Source organism: Otolemur garnettii, unplaced genomic scaffold, assembly GCF_000181295.1.
Source record: "Otolemur garnettii isolate 467f Iridium unplaced genomic scaffold, OtoGar3 scaffold00116, whole genome shotgun sequence".
NCBI classification, from domain to species: Eukaryota; Metazoa; Chordata; class Mammalia; order Primates; family Galagidae; genus Otolemur; species Otolemur garnettii.
Window position 1 is genome coordinate 501727 of NW_003852511.1, and position 19398 is coordinate 521124.

Here is a 19398-nt window from a genome sequence, read left to right on the forward strand (position 1 = left end):
TAGGGGATTACTATTCAAAATATAATAAAAATGACAATTCAACAACAAAAAACCAAACAATCCAATTTAAAAATGGGCAAAAGACTTCAGCAGACAGTTCTCCAAAGAAGGTATGCAAATGGTTAATAAGCGTGTGAAAAGACACTTAACATTCTTAGTCATCAGTGAAACACATTCCCTGGGTGAAGAACTCAACTACAACTTGGACTTTTCCTTAGAAGCGAAAACAATGGAAACTAAAAATGTGTCCCCTTCTATCAATTTGAAACATAAAAAGAAAGACTTGCTGAGAATCCTCAGCTTATCTAGACTGAAGGAAAAAAAAAACAAACTTTAGAATTCTTATAAAATGTTAAGTTTACGGATTCAGGGAGAATTGATGTCTCTATGAGAATAAAATTCTCCTAGGAACAAAAAAAAAAAAAGAAAGAAAGAAATTGGAACCCATGTGCATTGGTGGTAGGAATATAAAATAGTACAGTTGAAATGGAAAACAGTTTGGTGATTCCTTAAAATGCTGAAGAATTGCTATATGATCCCACAATTCCGCTGCTAGGTGTATGTACACATATACACACCCCCAAAACCTAAAAGCCTGAACTTAAACAGATATACTTGTACACCAATGCTCCTGGCAACACTATTTGCAATAGCCAAAAGATGGAGGCATACCAAAAATCTGTCAACAAACAAATGGATAAGGAAAATGTACTCTGTCCACACATAGTCAGCCCAAGAATGGAAGGAAATTTTGATACACCCTGTAACATGTGTGAACCTTGAAAACATTATTGCAAGTGAAATAAGCCACCTGCAAAAGGACAAAAGGTACATTATTCCACTTATTTCAAGTATTTAGAAGAGGCACATTATAGAGATGGAAAGTGGAATAGAGGTTGCTAAAGGCAGGAGAGTGGGGGAAGTAGGAAGTTATTATTTAATGGGTACATAGTTTCTATACTATGATAAAAACATTTTGAATGGATAGTGGTGATGGTTGCAAAACCTGTCACCTGTGCTTGATGCCACTGAATCATGCACTTAAAAATGGTTGATATGGCGTGAGGCATATTTTACCCCCATAAAACAGTTAAAAAATAATAATTATTATACCTGGGTGATGATATTTGTAATGATTTTTAAAGCTTTTTCTGGCATGAACTCTTTATAATAAACATATAAACACAATATAGTTTAAAACACGGTCTGGTGGTTTTTAGAAGTAGCAGGGCTTCTATAGGGGGACAGAACCCATCAAAGACTGCATGGGTTGTTACTGTGCAATTCCCACAACATTCCACCTAGAGAAATACAGAGCTCTGATCTCAGATAAGGGAATGCTTCTGCATGCAGTGAACCATTCCTACTCCCCACCCAAATTGCCAGCTTTGTAAAAAGCTGATTTGTTTTACATTGCTAGCAAATGAGATAATAGATCGTAGTAAATATAACATAGTTTCTGTGGGAATCTTAGCCACACATTTTTCACATTTCTAAGGACTTTACACCAAACGGATGCAGCTTTGGTTGGGCAATTTACAATGAGTTGCAAGAGCTGAGTACAGCAGGCATTTTGTGTGAACTGCACTGTGATTCTTCTGTTCAGCAAAAGGACCTTGCTCTTGTTTTCTATCAGAGGCTTTTCCCGTAATGCTCATGGCTTCTGTGAAGGCCACACCATGTGCTTGAAATTTCTAACCGGAAGGCATGATGCCATCTCTGGAGCCAAACACGGGAAGCTTTTGGAGCAGTAGTAACACAGCCAGTTTTTCATGCCAGCAACGCATATTGGGTAAGCACCCCTTCACAGGGCAACAGAAGTCAGCCTATCTGACCCGTCAGGGGACTCAAGGGAGACAGGGACATGCTCTGCATCCAGGGGCTCCCTTCCCTTTATGCTTTTGTTCCACAAAATTTAGCAGGGCGCCTCCTGTGAGCCAGAAGCTGTTGCTGAGCACTTAGGACACACAGAGGGGACCAGGCCCTGCCCCACTGCTGATCTGCCCCTGGCCCCCACATGAGACCTGCAGTGTGTGCGAGTTGCAAGCTCAGGGGCAGTGCTGTAACCCAGCCTGGGTTCCACGTGGGAGGCCACTCAGCCCTAGCTCTGGGTTGCGTCCTATAGGACAGGAACCACACTTATAGGTAAGCAGTGCTGAGCTGGAGTTCTGGGCATTTTCCTGGGAGCACACTGTAAGCGGCAGGGCTGTGCAGCAGGCCACTTTGTGCCGGCAGAGTAAATACTTGATATCCGTGGCATATAGGGCAGAGGGCACGGAGAGTTGAGGGGGGAGACTTTGAGGGACTGAGCGTGAAGGTACAAGATTCTCCTCTACCACATATTGTCAAGGAGCCCAGGAGAAGCTGGGGTGGAGACACAAGCTCTGAGGGAAATGGCTTAGAGGTGGTGACTGAAGCTATGAGGACAGTGAACATGAACCAGGATGCGTGTAGAGCGTGAGATGAATAGAGCATCAATAGGTATTGTAGCAAGAAACTGACACAGACAGAAGACTCTAGGCACCAGCTAATTAAAGGAAGCGGGTTTATACTGCCCGGGGGTAACTCGGAACACCAGTGTGTCTCCAAAACTGAGCCTCCCCAACTCAATCTCTTGCCTCTCTTTTATCCATCTTTCAGGGTGGGAGTGCACGGGAGGGTCATAAAACAGACATGACATCATCCTCAAGGTCCCGGGCTCAAGGGGGAAGGTCAGATTTGCCCACATCCTTGAGACTGGTTGGACCACCTGCCCTCAAAGGCAACGGAAGTCCAGGGAAGTCACTAGGTTATAATCTAGGCCCTGCATATGTCAAGGAAGAAACATACAGACAGCAGAAACGCCTGCAGCGTGGCTGAGGCCTACACAGGGCGACGCGGACAGATTCTTTTAGTTCTGCTTTGACTTTCTTGCCTCAGGCTGTCCAGACCAAGTAACTAGCACAGGGCAAAAAGACTTAAAGGAGCAGGCAGGAAGGCAGGAAGCCAAGGCGGGGTCCTGCATGGAGCAAGAGGAACCAGTCCCACAGGGAAAGGTATGGTCAGTGGCTGACACTGCTGCCCTGGAGTGGGCCATTTTCAGGTGACAGGCACCTCCCAACAGAGGAGTCTGTTCTAGTGTGTTGAGAAGTAACCACAAGGAGATCTTCCAGGTGGGTGACTCTCTAGAATCCAGAAGGCAGACGTGTGGGCACAAGAAAGAGGGCTGAACCCACATGGGCAAGGGTGTAAGGCAGAGGAGCTGGGTATGAAGGATGCTGATAGGGGGACTTGCCCAATCTTCATAGATGAAGGTCTTGACGTGGCCCAGAGAGTCCTCTGGACAACTGAATTCTTCTCAGCACCCTGAGCTCTCAGCAAATCTCAGGGTCACCAGCCCCACCTCTTTACCTCCTCCCAGACTCTCCACCTATCCCCCTAGCACAGGACCGAGTCACACTTTACCCAGCCTTCAAGTTCCTGGAGTGACAGAAGGAATCATATTCAAGTATGAAACTGCTCAGTGCAAGGCAGCCCAGAGAGGTGAAGCGATTAGCTTAGGTTCACACAGCTGCCAGAGGTGAACTCCAGACTAGAATATAAGACTCTAGCATCCAAATCCAACCCTGTTTCCATGATGGGACCTTACATTTTCTTCAGATGGTTTGGCCTCTTGACTATGGTTTTTCCCTTTCCTTGGAAGGAGAGTGACATTTCCTCCCCCAAGAGTCCTGCTGATAATGAGTCCGTAGACTTTTAGGTCCCTCAGAGGCACTGTTCTGATGCCAGCAGGAGTCTCTCCCTCTGCAGAAAGGCCCCATGGGGCTGGGAAAGTGCCCTAAGCCAGAATCCATGGCAAGCACAGCTGTAGGGACCAGGCAGCCATGGCTCTCAGTAGAATGGGGCTTTGTTTCTAAGGATCCAGTGTACCGAACTGGGCTGGCACCAACGACCTTGGCATCTCTGCTAAGCCCATCACATGCTTTGGTCTTTCCGAAGCCCTGGCTCACCAGTGTGTCCTGCCAGTCTGCATAGCACAGGGCAGAGGGGAGGCTGAGGGCAGGCTCTGCATTTCAGATAAAGACAACTGCAGCCCCAGGCCTTCTCTGGGCAGGCCTCAAGTGGTTTGGTCTGAGGACCGGCTGGCAAAGATTCCCACTCCCGCCGCTGGTGCCTGCTCTTTAGATCCGACCACAGGGCTGCAGTGGATGTGGTGTCAACAATGCTTTGTGTCTCCACAGATCTGTCTTGTCTGCAAGTTCTATGTAAATGGACAAGCATACATTAGTAGTTTGTGCCTTTTCATTGCTAAATAATTCCATTGTAAGTAATTTTGTTTATCCATTCACCAGTCAATGACTTGTTTTCTGTTTTTGGCTTTATACATCATGCTGCTATAAATATTCACAGACAAGCTTTTGTGTATAGATACATTTTAATTATTCTCAGACAGATACCTAGAAGTAGAATTGCAAATGTATATGCTAAGTGTCTGTTTAACTTTTAAAGAAACTACAGACTGTTTTTCAAAGTGGCTGAATCCTTTTACATTCCCATCAGCAATGGTCAGAGGCTCTAGGCCTGCACCCACACCAACACTGGGTGTGCATGTGCACTCCTTTCTGTGACAGCCGCCCTTGTCCATCCCTGTGGCCACTCATCCTCCCTTCTGTGGTACCTGTGCATTTCTCTAAGAACTAATGGTGTCAAGCATGTCTCCATATGCTTATTAGCCATTTGTATACCTTTTATTGAGAAATGTCTATTTAAGTCTAGATATGGTTATAGAAGTTCTTCTGACTCGGCACCTATGGCTCAAGTGGCTAAGGCGCCAGCCACATACACCTAAGGTGGCAGGTTTGAATCCAGCCTGGACCCGCCAAAACAACAATGACGGCTGCAACTAAAAAAAAAAAAATAGCCAGGCACTGTGGCGGGCACCTGTGGTCCCAGCTACTTGGGAGGCTGAGGCAGGAGACTCGATTGAGCCCAGGAGTTGGAGGTTACTATGAGCTGTAATGCCATGGCACTCTACCCAGGGGGACAGCTTGAGGCTCTGTCTCAAAAAAAAAAAAAAAAAAAAAAGAAGTTCTTCTGCATTATCAAAGATACATTTGTGGACATTTTCTTCTAGTCTGTGGATTTTCTTTTTGTAATGAAAAGCAAAAGCACGTATTTAAGTTTTAACAAAGTTTTGTTTACCAAAATCTTCTTTCATGAATTGTGCTTTTGGTGTCATGTCTAAGAAATCTTTGCCTAATCCAAGGACACAAAGACTTACTCCTATGTTTTGTTTTATAAAATGGATAATTTTAGCTCTTACATTTAGGTATAAAACATTTTGAGTTGATTTTTGGGGGGGTGTTTAGTATAAGAGTCTAAGTCCCCTTTTTTTTCTTTGCATGGAGATGTATGAATATCACTTGTTCCCACACCATTTGTTAAAAAAATTATCTTTTTTTCCCACTGAATTGACTTGGCATCATTGTAAAAAAAATCAATTTACGAATAAGAGATGAACAATATGAAGAATATAGAAAGGATATAACAGAGCTGAAGGAACTGAAGCAGTCAATTAAGCAGAAATTAAAGATGCAATAGAAAGTATCGACAACAGATTAGATCATGCAGAAGGAAGAATCTCAGAGGTAGAGGACAAAGCTCTTGGGATAACTCAGACAGTTAAAGAGGCAGAAAAGAAGAGAGAGAAAGCAGAACATTCACTGACAGAATTATGGGACTCTATAAAGTATTCAAACATATGGGTTATAGGTATCCCAGAAGGGGAAGAAGAGTGCCCCAGATGAACAGAAGCCATTCTAGAGAATATTATAAATGAAAATTTCCCAAATATCACCAAAGATTCTGACATATTCCTTTCAGAGCAATATCGGTCCCCTGATCGCCTCAATTCAAATAGAGCTTCTCCAAGACACATTGTGATGAATCTCTCTAAAATCAAGACAAAAAAAAGATTTTGCAAGCTGCCAGGAGTAAGCGCCAACCGACCTATAGGGGAAAATCCATCAGGATGACCACGGACTTCTCTGATGAAACTTTTCAAGCCAGAAGACAATGGTCATCTACCTTTAATCTACTTAAACAGAACAATTTCCAGCCCAGAATTCTATATCCCGCTAAGCTAAGCTAAGCTTTAAAATTGACAGAGAAATCAAATGTTTTACTGATATGCAAATGTTGAGGAAATTTACCACAAGACCAGCTTTACAGGAATACTTCAACCTGTTCTACACACTGACCATCACGATGGACCTTCAGCAAATTAAACACCCAGAAATTAAAGGACAGAACCTAACTTCCACAATGATGCAAAAGACAAAACTAAGCAATGGACTTTCACAAAATAAGATGAATAGAACAATACCACACTTATCAATTATCTCAATAAATGTCAATGGCTTGAATTCCTTACTAAAAAAGCATAGATTGGCTAATTGGATTAAAAAACACAAGCCATCTATTTGCTGTCTGCAGGAAACATATCTCATGTCAAAAGACAAATTAAAACTCAGAGTTAAGGGTTGTAAGTCAATTTTTCAGTCAAACGGAATTAAGAAAAAAATCAATTTACCATAAATGTAAGAGATTATTTCTGGATTTTTATTCTGTTTAATTTTTCTTTCTGTCCTTAAGCTAAAACCATACTCTTTTTGATTACTCTGGCTTTACAATAAGTTTTGAAACCAAGCAGTGTACTTAGTTATTTACATACCAACTTTGTTGTTTACGTAGTTTTTATATAGTATCATAAGGACTTCCTGCATACAGAGTCAAGTCACTGTAAATTAAGAAGCTCACTTCTGCCCTCCCTATCTGTACACATTCCCTTGTATGTTCTTGTCCAAAAACTGGGTGGGCTCACTAGGATAATGTTGAATAGAAGTGGTGAGCACTTATCTCTTCACCTTATTCTCAATCTTTGGGGGAAGATTTTATTCTTTTACCATTAAGAATTATATAAGCTATAGGTTTTTTATAGGCATCCTTCATAAAGTTAGGAAAATTTCCTATTGCTCTTAGACTTAAAAAAAATTTTAATCATGAACGGTGTTGGATTTCGTTGAATACTTTTTCTGGGTCCATTGAAATGATCATGAGTTTTTTTGCCCTATATTCTATTTGTATGTTGTAATCTTTGATTTTTGGATATTAAAACAACCTTGCATTCATGAGATAAATTCTATTTGGTCATGATGTTTAATATTGTTTTATATGCTGTTGGATCTGGTTTGCTAGTATTTTGTTAAGAATTATTACAGTATGGGTTTATGTGTGGTTTTCTTGTGATGTCTTTTTCCTGTCTTTGTTAAAGCAATACTAGCCTTATAGAATGAGCTGAGTCTTCTCTCTTCCTCTACATTCTATAGGTGTGTAAGATTGGTGTTATCTGTTTTTTAAATATCATGTAGAATCAAACAGCAAGGTTATCTGGGCCTGGGCTTTTCTTCAGGTGAAGTTTTTTTTAAATAATGCATTCTATTGTGGAAATTTTATTTCATTTTGTTTTATTTATTTCAGATTAATAGGAGGACAGAAATGATTAGGTTACACTGTTTGCATTTTTAAGGTAAAGTTCAAGTTATAGTTGAGCCCTTCACCCAGCGGGTGTGCTGTACACCCTTATAGTGTGCCATTAGGTGCAAACTTACCAATCACCCTCTCCCCTTCCTTTCCCCTCCCCCCACTTGAATTCTTAAACTATTATTTCAGTTTCTTTACTTGTTACAAAAGTAAATTTCTATAGAGCTATTCAGGATTTTCAGTTTCCTTTTAAGTCAGTTAAGGTAATTTATTTTTTTCTAGGAATTTTTCATTATCTAAGTTGTCTAATTTGTCGGTAATAAAGTTACTTCCGAAATTCACTTATCCTCTTAATTTCTGTAGGATCAGTCGTGTTGCCCCATCTTAGATTCCTGACTTTGTTAATTTATGCTTCCTCTCTTTTTTCTTGACCAGTTGAGTTCATACAATGAGGCCCCCTTCCAAGTTCTAACAAATCTTATGGCAGCCACAGGAACTGATTAACAGTGGGCACAGACTTAGCCTGAGAGACACCATGTGTGTGATTGTGCTGGTGGGTGCTGTACCACAGAGCCTTGGTCCTCGGCTTGTGCCTGACCAAGAGCTCCTGTCCTGCATCCATGTGGGGTGAGCCAGGGAAGGGCTGGAAATGAGGGAAGAGATCACGCCTTGGCATCTTTGACTACAAGTCAAGGATAGGTTCCGATGAGGCTGTGTTTTGAACTTGATCTCTACCCCAACCATTCTTTCTCCTTCCCTATCAATACAACCCACTCCCTACCTCTGACCTCATCTGCCACAGTGTACCAAGGAGAATGTGGAAATTAATGTTTATTGGGCCAATATCTTATTGTATTATTTCCCGTTATTCCAGTTCAGTGGGATCCTCCTATTCAGCACTGGTGTGTTATAGTGACACTTCTCCCCTCTATTCACAGTGGGCAGGAGCGAGAGCAAGTCTGACCACAATTTGGACTTCCTGAGAAGAAATAACATAGCATTTGGTTTTTCTGATCCAAAGGCTTTAGACATAAAGAATGTCTGGACTGGACATACTCTGTCTTAGTTACCAGCTCTCCTAGGAGGAGGCAGAGATTTTCATATTGACTCACCCTTATGAGAGAGCATCTGTGATGGCCTGGTGTCTTCCCAACAAGGAAATAGACTTAGGATGCAGAAAATGCTTAATTACGACTTCATGCCTTTCCCTGCTCATCTCATCCCACATACGCATTTATAAAAATACTGTTCTTGTAAGGATGTCTGTGTATACTGATTGAAGCTGCACTGAAGCCAGGATTCTGTGTGCTAGAGCTTTGAGTAATTATTAACAGGAGGAAGTAGAGAAAATTGAGGGAGGAAAGCTACCCATGTCCAAACCCGGACATAAGGCAGAAAATACAGCTGAGTCCATTTCCTTCTTCCCAGATCAAGATGGGGAGAGCAGAGCGCTCTGGGCATGACGGCTGCGTGGTCCCAAACCCACAACTCCTCTGCACAGGCTGCATCCCCACCAGGGTAGCCTCAAATGTTCATTGTCAAGTTGATGAACTGGGAAAAAAAAGGGAGAGAGAACAATGAGGGCTTGTCCTCCCACGTCCCCTCCAGCCTCAGGGTGATCTTGCTTTGTTTACGTCACAGGAAACCTGGCATTTCATCATTTTGCCTGAAAATTTGAACTCACATCTCAACAGAAAACTATTTAAAAAAAAAAAAAAAGGAATTCTGGGCAGCGCCAGTGGCTCAAAGGAGTACGGTTCTGGCCCCATATGCTGGAAATTGCGGGTTCAAACCCAGCCCCGGCCAAATAAATAAATAAATAAATAAATTCTTAGCACTTAAAGTTTTCTAGAAGTCCCGAGGTCTTTTTGAGAGAGCTCATGTTGAGCACAGATGGTAAAACAGAGAGACAGGAAATGTGCTTCTCCCTGCTGAGAGCACAGCCTGGCGAGGGACCCTGGGCAGGGTGGTATGAGGTGCCTTCTCCTCTTTGATGAGGGGTCCCCTTGCTTTTGGGAAAGAGGTGGCCCTCCATCATGGAGGGGCAGAGGGACAGATTCCATGGCTGGAGCTCAGTACAAGTGAGCTTGTCTGGAGAAGGAGCATGGAGGGTCACTTCCTCTCCTGAGTACAGCCTGCCTGTTCTTAATGCCAGCTTCCTATCACAGCATGGAGACTTGGGGGAAACATGATTATGTGGGATACTTTCCTCCCCTTTACCCCCACCTCATGTGGGATGCAGGGGCCAAAGAAATGGAGGATGCTCAGGCTCTTTTTGCAGAGGGACTACAGGTGAGGCCATCTCAAGTTCAAGTGCCCCTGCCCCCCACCTAGGACGCAGGGTCTGTCGCTTCCTAGGTGGGGGGCATGGGTGCTTGAACTTGGCTGCACACTGGACTCATCAAGGGAATTTAGGAAACATCAGTGCTTGGATCTCACTCTCAGAGGTTCAGAATTTAATCAGCTGGGGTATGGCTGGGGCATCAGGATTTTAACTCTCCCCAGGTGAAGTGAACGTGCAGCCAGAGGAAGGTGGATTTAAAGCAGGCGTCTTCAAACTATGGCCCACGGCCACATGCAGCCCGCCTAGGACATTTATCCGGCCCTCCGGGTGTTTTTGCCGCCACTGCCTGTCCTGCTTAGCAGCGGACTCATCCCAGGGCTGCAGTTCGGCCCTCCAATGGTCTGAGGGACAGTGAACTGGCCCCCTGTTGAAAAAGTTTGAGGACCCCTGGTTTAAAGGGAGAGAAGAAAGGTTTCCCCTGAAGTCTTAGATATGGCCAGCTGTGGGTGGGGTAGGAGCTTAGTCCAGGCCCTACACACGTGCACACGGGGACATGGGGTTGGAAGTTGTGGCACCTTGAACATGAAGCAGTAGGACGCCGCCTCCTTGCTGCTAGCACCCTGGGGCCTGGGCTGGCCAGGAGGCCTTTGAGCACAGACCCGTCCTCACTCCCTTTCCACCATGGACAAGGGGCAACTGTCGCACTTTCTTCCTGCTTTTTAGGGGCAACACCTTAAAGCAAATGAGAAGTGAAGATGGGCCTAGGGGTCCCTTCTTGTTTTTGTAACAGGGGAGTTCGAGTGCGTACATCTTTCCCTGGAATCCTGGAGTGTTTTATACAGTCATCAATCAAAAGAATTATATTTATTGAATGCCACCTACATGCTGAAGGCAAAAGAGAAGACTAGAGAAAAAAAATCCCCTGTTTCTGTCCTCCATCAAATTATATATCCAGGGATCTGAGATGCACACATGAGAAAGTTAGGGATGTGTCAACACAATAAATTGCCAAATTCTTTGATATTATTATAAAGCAAATTGTCAGCATAAGATTAAGATATAGATCTCTTCCTGCAATTGGTGAAACTGAGCACAGAGGATGATAATCGATCCAAATCAGGGTACAAAAGAGGGGAGGAGATTCCACCCTGTCTAAACATCTTTATCTTGGAATAGGCAATTAAAGGTTATCAGGGCAGGTGTGGTGGCTCATGCACTCTGGAAGGCTGAGGTGGTGGTTTGCTTGAGCTCAGGAGTTTGAGACCAGCCTGAGCAAGAGTGAGACCCTGTCTCTACTAAAAATGGAAAAAAAAAACTAGCTGGGCATTGTGGTGGGCACCTAAAGTCCCAACCACTTCAGAGGCTACATCAAGAGGATCACTTGAGTCCAAGAATTTGAGGTTGCTGTGGTACCATACCCAGGGTGACAGAGTGAGACCCTATTTCCACAAATATAAAAACAAAAAAAAATGTTGTCCAAACCTTAAGTTACTACTGAATTTGGGGATGAGCTGACGGATCCAGTGAGTATGGAAATGGGTAGAGGAGAGCCCCCAGAGACTGGGGAGGAGGCCAGGCTGAAGATAAAACAGAGCTGGATGGAAAGACATAGGGAGAGAAAGAAAAAAAGGGAAAACACAACTTATAGACACCACTGAAAGGAATCATTCTGTACCGTCCCTCTGTCAACATCCTCTACCTTTACGGGCAGAGGAAACCTTGGGCTCCTGCTAAGAGGAGATTCTATTCAGCACATCTATGTGGAGCCAGGCTCTCTGTATTTCTGACAATCACTCTAGCGCTGCTGCTGGCCTGGGGACCATCCCTGAGCAGCTGGGTCCACAGCGGTCCCCTGCCGAGAGGGCCATCAAAATGCCTTGGAACGCTTCTTCCAGGCCTCTGCAAGTCTGATCTGCACTCTCCACTTCCGGCATCACTGTTGTGGTAGCCCCTCCCCCCACCCCACCCCGCAAACATTACGGGAACCCCAGCAGGACATGAGCAAGAGAGAGTGGATAGATGAGGCTGGTAGGCAGGCCGCGGGAGAAAAGCCAGAGGGACAGGAGGAAGAGGACAAGAAGGTCAAGTTTGCTCATTCACACCGTTCAAGGTGGATAGTCTCTCTGTGCCCCCATTTCCACATCTGCAACCTGAGGGCACCGGTGGTGCTCAGTCACAAGGTTACTGTAGTGATGCGGTGGGTTACTAAGTAAATAGTGCTTCAGAAAGTACAAGCCACTAGATATTAACACCCACAGGAAATTATACATTCAGCAAGCGTCTGTGAGCTTGGACTCTGCCAGGCGCGGGCTTGGCCGTACCTCGTTTATGTTGAGATGAATGAACTTGTTCTTCTCGCTGAGAGCCTGGAACACCCCTGATGGAGAGAGAGGAAAAAGGCGTCCTTGTACAGGCAGTTCCTTTGATATTCTTAAGTCGTCGTCCAGCAACCAAGGGCCTGTCTGTGACGCCTGCGAGCCAGTGGCTCCACCTGCCGGTAATTGAGGATTTTCTGGCACGGCAGCTGGGGGAGGGCTGGCAGACGGGGAATTTCTTTTCCATCCCTGCAGCCAGACAGCGGCCTTTGGAAAATGCTAGTCAGCTGGTGAGCAGCTCCTGGATGATAAATAGTTCCCCTCTTTTACCCTTTGAGGTTATAGATCCCTTGAAATCCCTGGACCCCAGAACACAAAGCACGTGTCTATAAAGTTTTGCATGAATCTGAAAACTGCTAAGTCTCTCTCAGAGCATCCCATGATGGGAAGGGACTGTGGTGGTGTCAAAGGGCAGGAGAGGCCAGTGGCACAGGAGGAAGAGCCAGCAGCGAGCTGGGTGCTGGGGCAGTGTGACGGCACAGTGTAACCGGGTCAAAGCATTCCCTTTCTGGCATTTGGTCTCTTTACCTTGGAAAGATGAGGTCTGGCTGGCCAACCTTGGCCTCACTAGAGAGTCTGCCCAGCACATTAACAATGCACCCCAAAGGGGCTGTGATCAAATGGGAAGTGGGAGAGACCCAACAACCAAACGTGCTCAGTGGGTCTTGTTTGGATCCTGAGCCAACCAAGCCACTGTGACAAGGTGGCCTGGGAAATTTTAGTGTGGGCTACTCATTCGAGGACATTGAGGACTCACAGAGAATCTTCTTAGGTATGCAAAGGGCATGAAGGGGATGGTAAAAACAAGTTTATCTGTTTGTGATATTTACAGAGGAAAGGAAAGGACATCATTTCTGAAACCTTTTAGTAAGTAATTCGGAGAGGGGGTATGCATTAGGGAAACATAGGAAAAAGATAGCAAGATGACTGTAGCAGCCCATACAGCCTGTGACTAGGAGGAGTGAGTTATAGGAAATACCTGTAATGGAACACGTTGGTGGAAACGGCCTGGAGATAGTTTTAGCTCTCCTAACAAGCATGAGAGCTCGCGAGTTGAGAGCAGTGGTGAATGGGTAGTCTCTACACCTGTGGTGTTGAGAGGCATGAAATCGGCCTTATATTAGGCTGGAGGAGAAGGCAGTCAGAAAAGCATGTGTATTCTATCCTGGACTCACTCTGACTCTGTCTCCTCTTCTGCCTGCAGAACTCCAGCTCGGCGTCTCTCTGCCGAAGATTACCAAGCTCTACTAAAGACTAAGATCTATCTATTCTAAGAAGACTGCTTTACTCTCTCTAAGACACACACTTTCTCTCTCTCTCTCCAGCTAAAGTAGATAGCCTTCAAGCACCTAAGAGAAACTGTTCCTAAGCAAGGTAGCTTAGCAGTCCACGTCCAGAACCTACCTAAGGCGGGCCTGAGACCTGGCCAGTCCCGGGCCCTGACAAGTGGTGTCAGAAGCAGATCCTGACAGATGACAGTTGTTGAGGCTGAGTGTAAAGCTCTGGGAACCACCTGGGCAACTTTCACATATCCAGATGCTGCATACCAGCCTGAGAGTCTAGTTTAATTGGTCTATTGTGCAGCTCGGTCACCAAAACTAATCAACTCCAAAGGATTGTAATGTGTAGCAAAGTCTGAGAGGCATGGAACCTGTTATGATTCTTTATATTTAAGTGGATGACTGCAAATTTTCATAAGAAGTTAAAATAATATGGGGATAAAGCTCCAGCCCAGATGTGAGGCTCCCAGAGTGGATAGTATTGAGCCTAATAAGCCTTCTGCCTAAGATTCCTCCACTACACAAGCAACCTGAGAGCCCATCCCCTCACCCCCTGCCCCCAAAGGATTAGATCTGAGGGGATTTAATAATTTAAAGGGAAAGAGCAGTTGAGAGGAGAGAAACTATCTGATCTCATTATTTCTAGGGTCAGCTTGGCCACCCTATAAGCCTAGTAAGTGACTATCTTTGGGAGGTCTCTTTCTAGGACACACCTCTCACTGGCTGCTGGCAGGCACTTGCAGAGAGCCCCCCTTCACAGTTTGACACACAAGGGAAGGCCTGACTGCCTCTCTCCAAACCTCTCATCACTTCTCAGTCAGTATATAGTCCCCGCCTGTCTACTAAGTATGGCTGCCCTGGAGCTCACAGTCCCCTGGACAGAGACCTGCTTTGAGCCAGTCATTACAGTGTCTGTCACCACAGCAGAGGGAGCTGCTGCACAGTGTAAGGCAGGGTCACAGATCCTGACTTTCTTTACCAGGTACTTTAAGTGGCCTATCAAACACATTTTAGAAAATGCCAAGCAAAGCCAGACACATAATTCATGAAGCCAGGGCAAAATGGAAACGCAGGCCCCTTTTCAGGATGGTGACACCCGCGCATTACCCCTGGGCACCAGACCCTTTGCACCTGCCCAGATGGTGAGCCCTTGTAGCTGCCATGGTGCTGAGCTACAGGCCCTGGACACACATCATTCAGTCTCACACGGACAAGTGCCTGTAAGGGAGTCTGGGCATGATGACGCGTGCAGGTACCAAGGAGCGCCTACACATCCTCTCTCTCTCTTTCTGGTATAACAAGTCTTGTTTGCATTAACCGGGTCAATGTCTAGGGCTCACAGAAGGTGGGGGATGGGAGGACTGAGGATTTACTGATTCTATACACTACGATGGCATTTGACCTGAAATGGAACGTTTCCTGATGTGAGACGGCACACGCCCAGCCCCATCATCCTCCAACAGAGACACTCTGACTGTGGAAAGAGTGGTGAAGGTAAGAAATGCACTGCCCCTTAGCTGACCACATGGGCACAGCTGTCCACGCAGATCTCACAATGGCTCTCTCTGATCTGTCTTTGCTATAAATTCCCTGCATAATTAAGTGCTCATGGAGGGTGACCCAAGATACTACCTGAGGTGAACCGTCCCCTACAGCTGAGCACAGTCTCAGCCTCACTGGACACTTACGACTTGCGTTCTCCAGCCGGACCAGGCAATTGAGGAAGTCATCGAAGCCCAGCTGGAGCTCCTCGTCCGCATACCTGAGGACAATCAGCTGTAGGAGGTGGCTGCTTAGCTGAAAGCCTGTGGGAAGGACAGGACCCACTCAGGACCCCCTCTGTCTGAGCCCCAAGGGAATTCGTGCCTCTGGGGAAGCTCCCAGTCAGCTGAAGGGTGAGCTAACAACAGGGAGTCCCCGCACCGCTGTGCCAAGCTTGAGTCCCCAGGCACCGGGAGGGGGGGGCAGTACTAGCGAGCTCACAGGTGTACTTTTAGTACTTAATGGCTTTGGAATTTAATGAGTTCATGGTCTTGCTTTTAACACCAACCACACCCACAGGTTCTGGCTTTTCAGGAAGCTTCGTTTTGGGGGACTTAATGCTACATGGTGCCCAAGCTGCACTCTCATCCCACACCAGCCTCTCTCCCTGGACACTGTATGTCTGGGCTTGCATGTGGGCTGCTTGCATCCCCACTGGGCTTGGGAGGACCCCAGCTGAGGGGGATATTTCTCAGTGACATTTTTAGTGAGTGGATATTTCTCAAGGACATTTTTAACCCAGGTATGCTGGGGACCCTACAAATGTTTCTCAGAAGGGGGTCGATGTGGTGGCTCAGGCCTGTAATCCTAGCCTTCTGGGAGGCTGAGGCCAGAGGATCATCTAAGGCCCAGAGTTGGGGAAATGTTTCTCAGCAGGGGTGCTGCTGCCCACCGAGTGCCACTGCACCAGGAGCTGGTTCCTACACATCAGGGTGGAGTCAGGTCAGCAGGCCTGCGTTTCAGGGCATAAGGCTTAATTTCTCTGAGCTTTGATTTCCTCACTTATCAGGTGAGGGGTTTAGAAAAGGTGAGTTGCTTTTGGATCAGATATTTAATGCTGTGATTTCTAATCAGTGCCCTTACGGAGCAATTTTCTTTCCCTTTAATTTCGATCCATATGTTCACTTTCCAGGAGGTGTCCACATAACTGTTCAGAAGCCCACCTGGGCTCTTCCTGCCTCTTCTTCTTGGGCCCAGCCGGGGAGGAGGAGGCTGGCTAGGCGTAGAGCACAGATCCCAAAGCCTGCACAGCAGTGCAGCCTTGCTGGCCATGTGCAGATCTGGAACTGCCCTCAGCAGGGCCACAGGGCCAGAGGCCAAGTCGGGGTAGAAAAGAAAGGGTCAGACCCCTCCTCTCCGAAGGGCTCTCTTTGTCCTCTGCCTAATTCTTCCTCCTACCCTGAGAACAGGGTCACTAGCCCTTAAGATAATCAGGCCTCTTTCTGGCCCTTCTCACACTTACAACCCATCTGATTCTCTTCTCTCACAAGCCCTAAGATGATTCTGATTGGGCACGTTCTGTGTGTTTATCAGAACATGAACTGTTCTCAGATGCTTGATTCCCTCCCAGGAGCCCTGTCTGTGAAGTGTACTTTGTGAGGGACACGAGGCAGCCTGGCGAGGGTGAGAGGGGCTGCAGAGTGCTCACTGAAACCACAGCTGTGTGCATGGGACACCAACCACAGGGACTCAGACTGCCACTACAGTGACTGACCAAGGGCCGGAAACGCCACCTGGAGCCATCCTGCGTGGAAGGCAGCAGGGCATAAGCTGTGACTAAATTATCTGGTTTGGATTCAGAATCTGCTGTTGACAAAGCCAGGGACTGGGGCAAAGGTGGCAGAGGGGTACACGAGCTCCCCAAACCATAGGCAATAACAACCACATGAGAGCAGAGATTAGAGGCTGGGAAGCACTGCAGCCGGCCACCTGAGTCGCGATGTGGCCAGCGGTCCCGAGGCCCCTGGGGTGGGGCTGAAGCAGGCCAACTTCATTCTTAGGAGACACATTTAAAAAATTCCCAGCACTGCTCACAGCAGTTTAAGACCAGGGCCTGTGTGAGGGAGGAGCCCCAGGCCTGAGTCCTGGCCCTGCTACTCAAAGGGCTGTGACCTCACGAGACACCCACTCACTCAGAGGCCTCCTCCCAGGCTGTGGGGAGAACACCTTCCTGGCCATCTTGTTGGCCACTCATGGGCAGCATCATGGCCAGCTGGGAACATGACCAGGCTTGTTTTTACCTGAAGCTTTTAGCGCAGTCCGCAGCTCATAGGAGGACATGGTGCCAGACCTGTCAGCATCGAACTGGAGGAAAAGGTTCTGGAGGGAAGGACAGGGGCAGTGATAATGGGGATGCCTGAAAGGCCATATTGATGGCAGTAACTCAGGGACAGCCAGCCCAGAAAGAGCAACCCCCCAGGGGCCACACAGGCTGCGGTCAGGCCAGGCCCTCCTGAAGAAGCTGGTCTCTCTTTTGTCTTCCTTTTCATTCTGGGAGGAGCCTGGTGGCACTACTTCTATAAGAATTGGAATTATACCTGACTTCTCCCGCCACCCCTTCTAGAACATGGATGCTCTGGCCTGCAGCACACCAGCCTCTAAGTGCTATCCGCCCTAGGCTCCCCCAGAGGCCAAGCCCTGTGCCTGGGCTACATACAATCCACTGCTTCAGCCTGTCCCAGAACACTTTGAATTCCTCAAACTCCAGCTTCCCATTGCCGCTGGTCTGTGCGCCTGGTTAAGGGCCATCTGAGCTGCCTTTCAACCTGGGGCTTCAGAGAGGATGCTGATGGGCTGGCTTGGGGGACACAGACGCGGAACCCAGGGAGGTGGTTCTAACAATTAAACCACGAATCTCTGTAGAGAACAAATGGCCTGGCAGGGGGTTGTGGCAGTGACGGAAGGTTCACAAAAACAGGACTCTTGGTTCCCTCACATGGGACCACAAAGTGGCAACAAGATCCCCGAGACCCTTCAAAAATCCCAACCCTGAGCCTCTTCGATTCTGATCCCCAGTTCTGGCCCTGGGGTCCCCAGGTTTTGGCTATTTTCTGTGGAGACTATCCTACGGGTCGAGGCCGTTGTGTCCCACAGAGTCTGTGCTGTGGCACGTGGCTGTCCTGCCCTCAGTGTGCGTGAAGGATACATCCATGAGGGAGATGATGTTCTTACAGGAGATCAGGCTCAGCTTCTTGAATTTGATGTTTTTTTCTGAAATCACACATGAAAGCTGAATTCAGTTGACTCCTGATAAGATAAAACTATGTCCTCTGCTGAAAGCCCCACGCTGTGGCCACGGGTGGGGCTGTGAACTGGACACTCTCGCTCTCACAGTGCTGCCAAGAGCAGAAGCTGACATGGCCTTTCAGAAGGAAAATTGGCAAAATGGAGAAAAAGTCTTAAGAATGGGAAGACTCTTTTACCCACTTATTCTAGTTTTAAGGATCCAAAGCAAAGAATTACACATGCAGATTTTTTAAAATCATCAGGCAGTTTATAACAGCAAAAATTTGGAAATGATATAAATGACCCATGGAGGGTCATGGCCAGTACACGGAGCTGTGTCCACATAATGGAGCGGTACACAGTCCTTGGGCATCATGTTTTTGTTCATGACCTGGGGAAATGTTCATGAAAGTTAAGTTTAAAGGCAGTATTTAAAATTGTTGGAGATAGGTGATCACCCTTACACTGCTGGTGGAAATGTAAAATGGTCACTTTGGAAAATGGTGGGGTAGTCCCTTAAAACGCTAAACATGCAGTTACCATGAGACCCAACAATGCTCTTTAACTATATACCGGAGAGAAATGAAAATATATGCCTACTGAAAACATTGTATATGAGTGTTCACAGCAGTGTCATCGATAATAGCCCCAGACTGCCAACAATCTAAAGGTCCATCAGTGGATGAATGAATAAACAGAACAGGGTATATTCCCACAGTGGAATATTATCTGACTGTAGAAAGGAATGAAACATGGATGCATGCTACAGCATGGATAAACCTCAAAAAAAACCCCACCCCACGAGAAAGGAGCCAGTCAGAAAGGGCCACATGCTATATGATTCCTTCTATCCAGTGGTTCTCAACCTCCCTAATGCCGCGACCGTTTAATACAGTTCCTCATGTTGTACTGACCCCCAACCATAAAATTATTTTTGTTGCTACTTCATAACTGTAGTTTTGCTACTATTATGAATCATAATGTAAATATCTGATATGGAGGATGTATTTTCATTGTTACAAAGGGGTTGCAACCTACAGATTGAGAACCGCTGTTCTATAGAAAATGTTCAGAATAGATTAATCTATAAAATAAAGGGCAGGTTCATGGTTTTCTGGGGCTGGGGGCCATGGGGAGTGACTGTTGGTGGGTACAGGCTTTTTTTCCTTCT

The 19398-nt window shown here is 46.3% G+C and overlaps 1 protein-coding gene across 3 annotated transcripts in view; it reads right to left on the reverse strand.

Annotated features, from left to right (window-relative positions):
* Nucleotides 1-8950: 8950 nt before the first annotated feature.
* CAPN9 (calpain 9) overlaps nt 8951-19398 on the reverse strand; it is a 53688-nt gene continuing 43240 nt past the window's right edge. For all 3 annotated transcript variants that reach the window (XM_003797422.2, XM_003797423.3, XM_003797421.2), the window contains 6 exons: nt 18148-18212; nt 17659-17727; nt 17243-17321; nt 15149-15265; nt 12127-12182; nt 8951-9072 (listed from right to left, as the gene is read on the reverse strand). In XM_003797422.2, the coding sequence (XP_003797470.1) occupies nt 9046-9072; nt 12127-12182; nt 15149-15265; nt 17243-17321; nt 17659-17727; nt 18148-18212 (413 nt within the window). In that variant the 3' untranslated portion in view covers nt 8951-9045. The remainder of the gene's footprint in view (nt 9073-12126; nt 12183-15148; nt 15266-17242; nt 17322-17658; nt 17728-18147; nt 18213-19398) is intronic.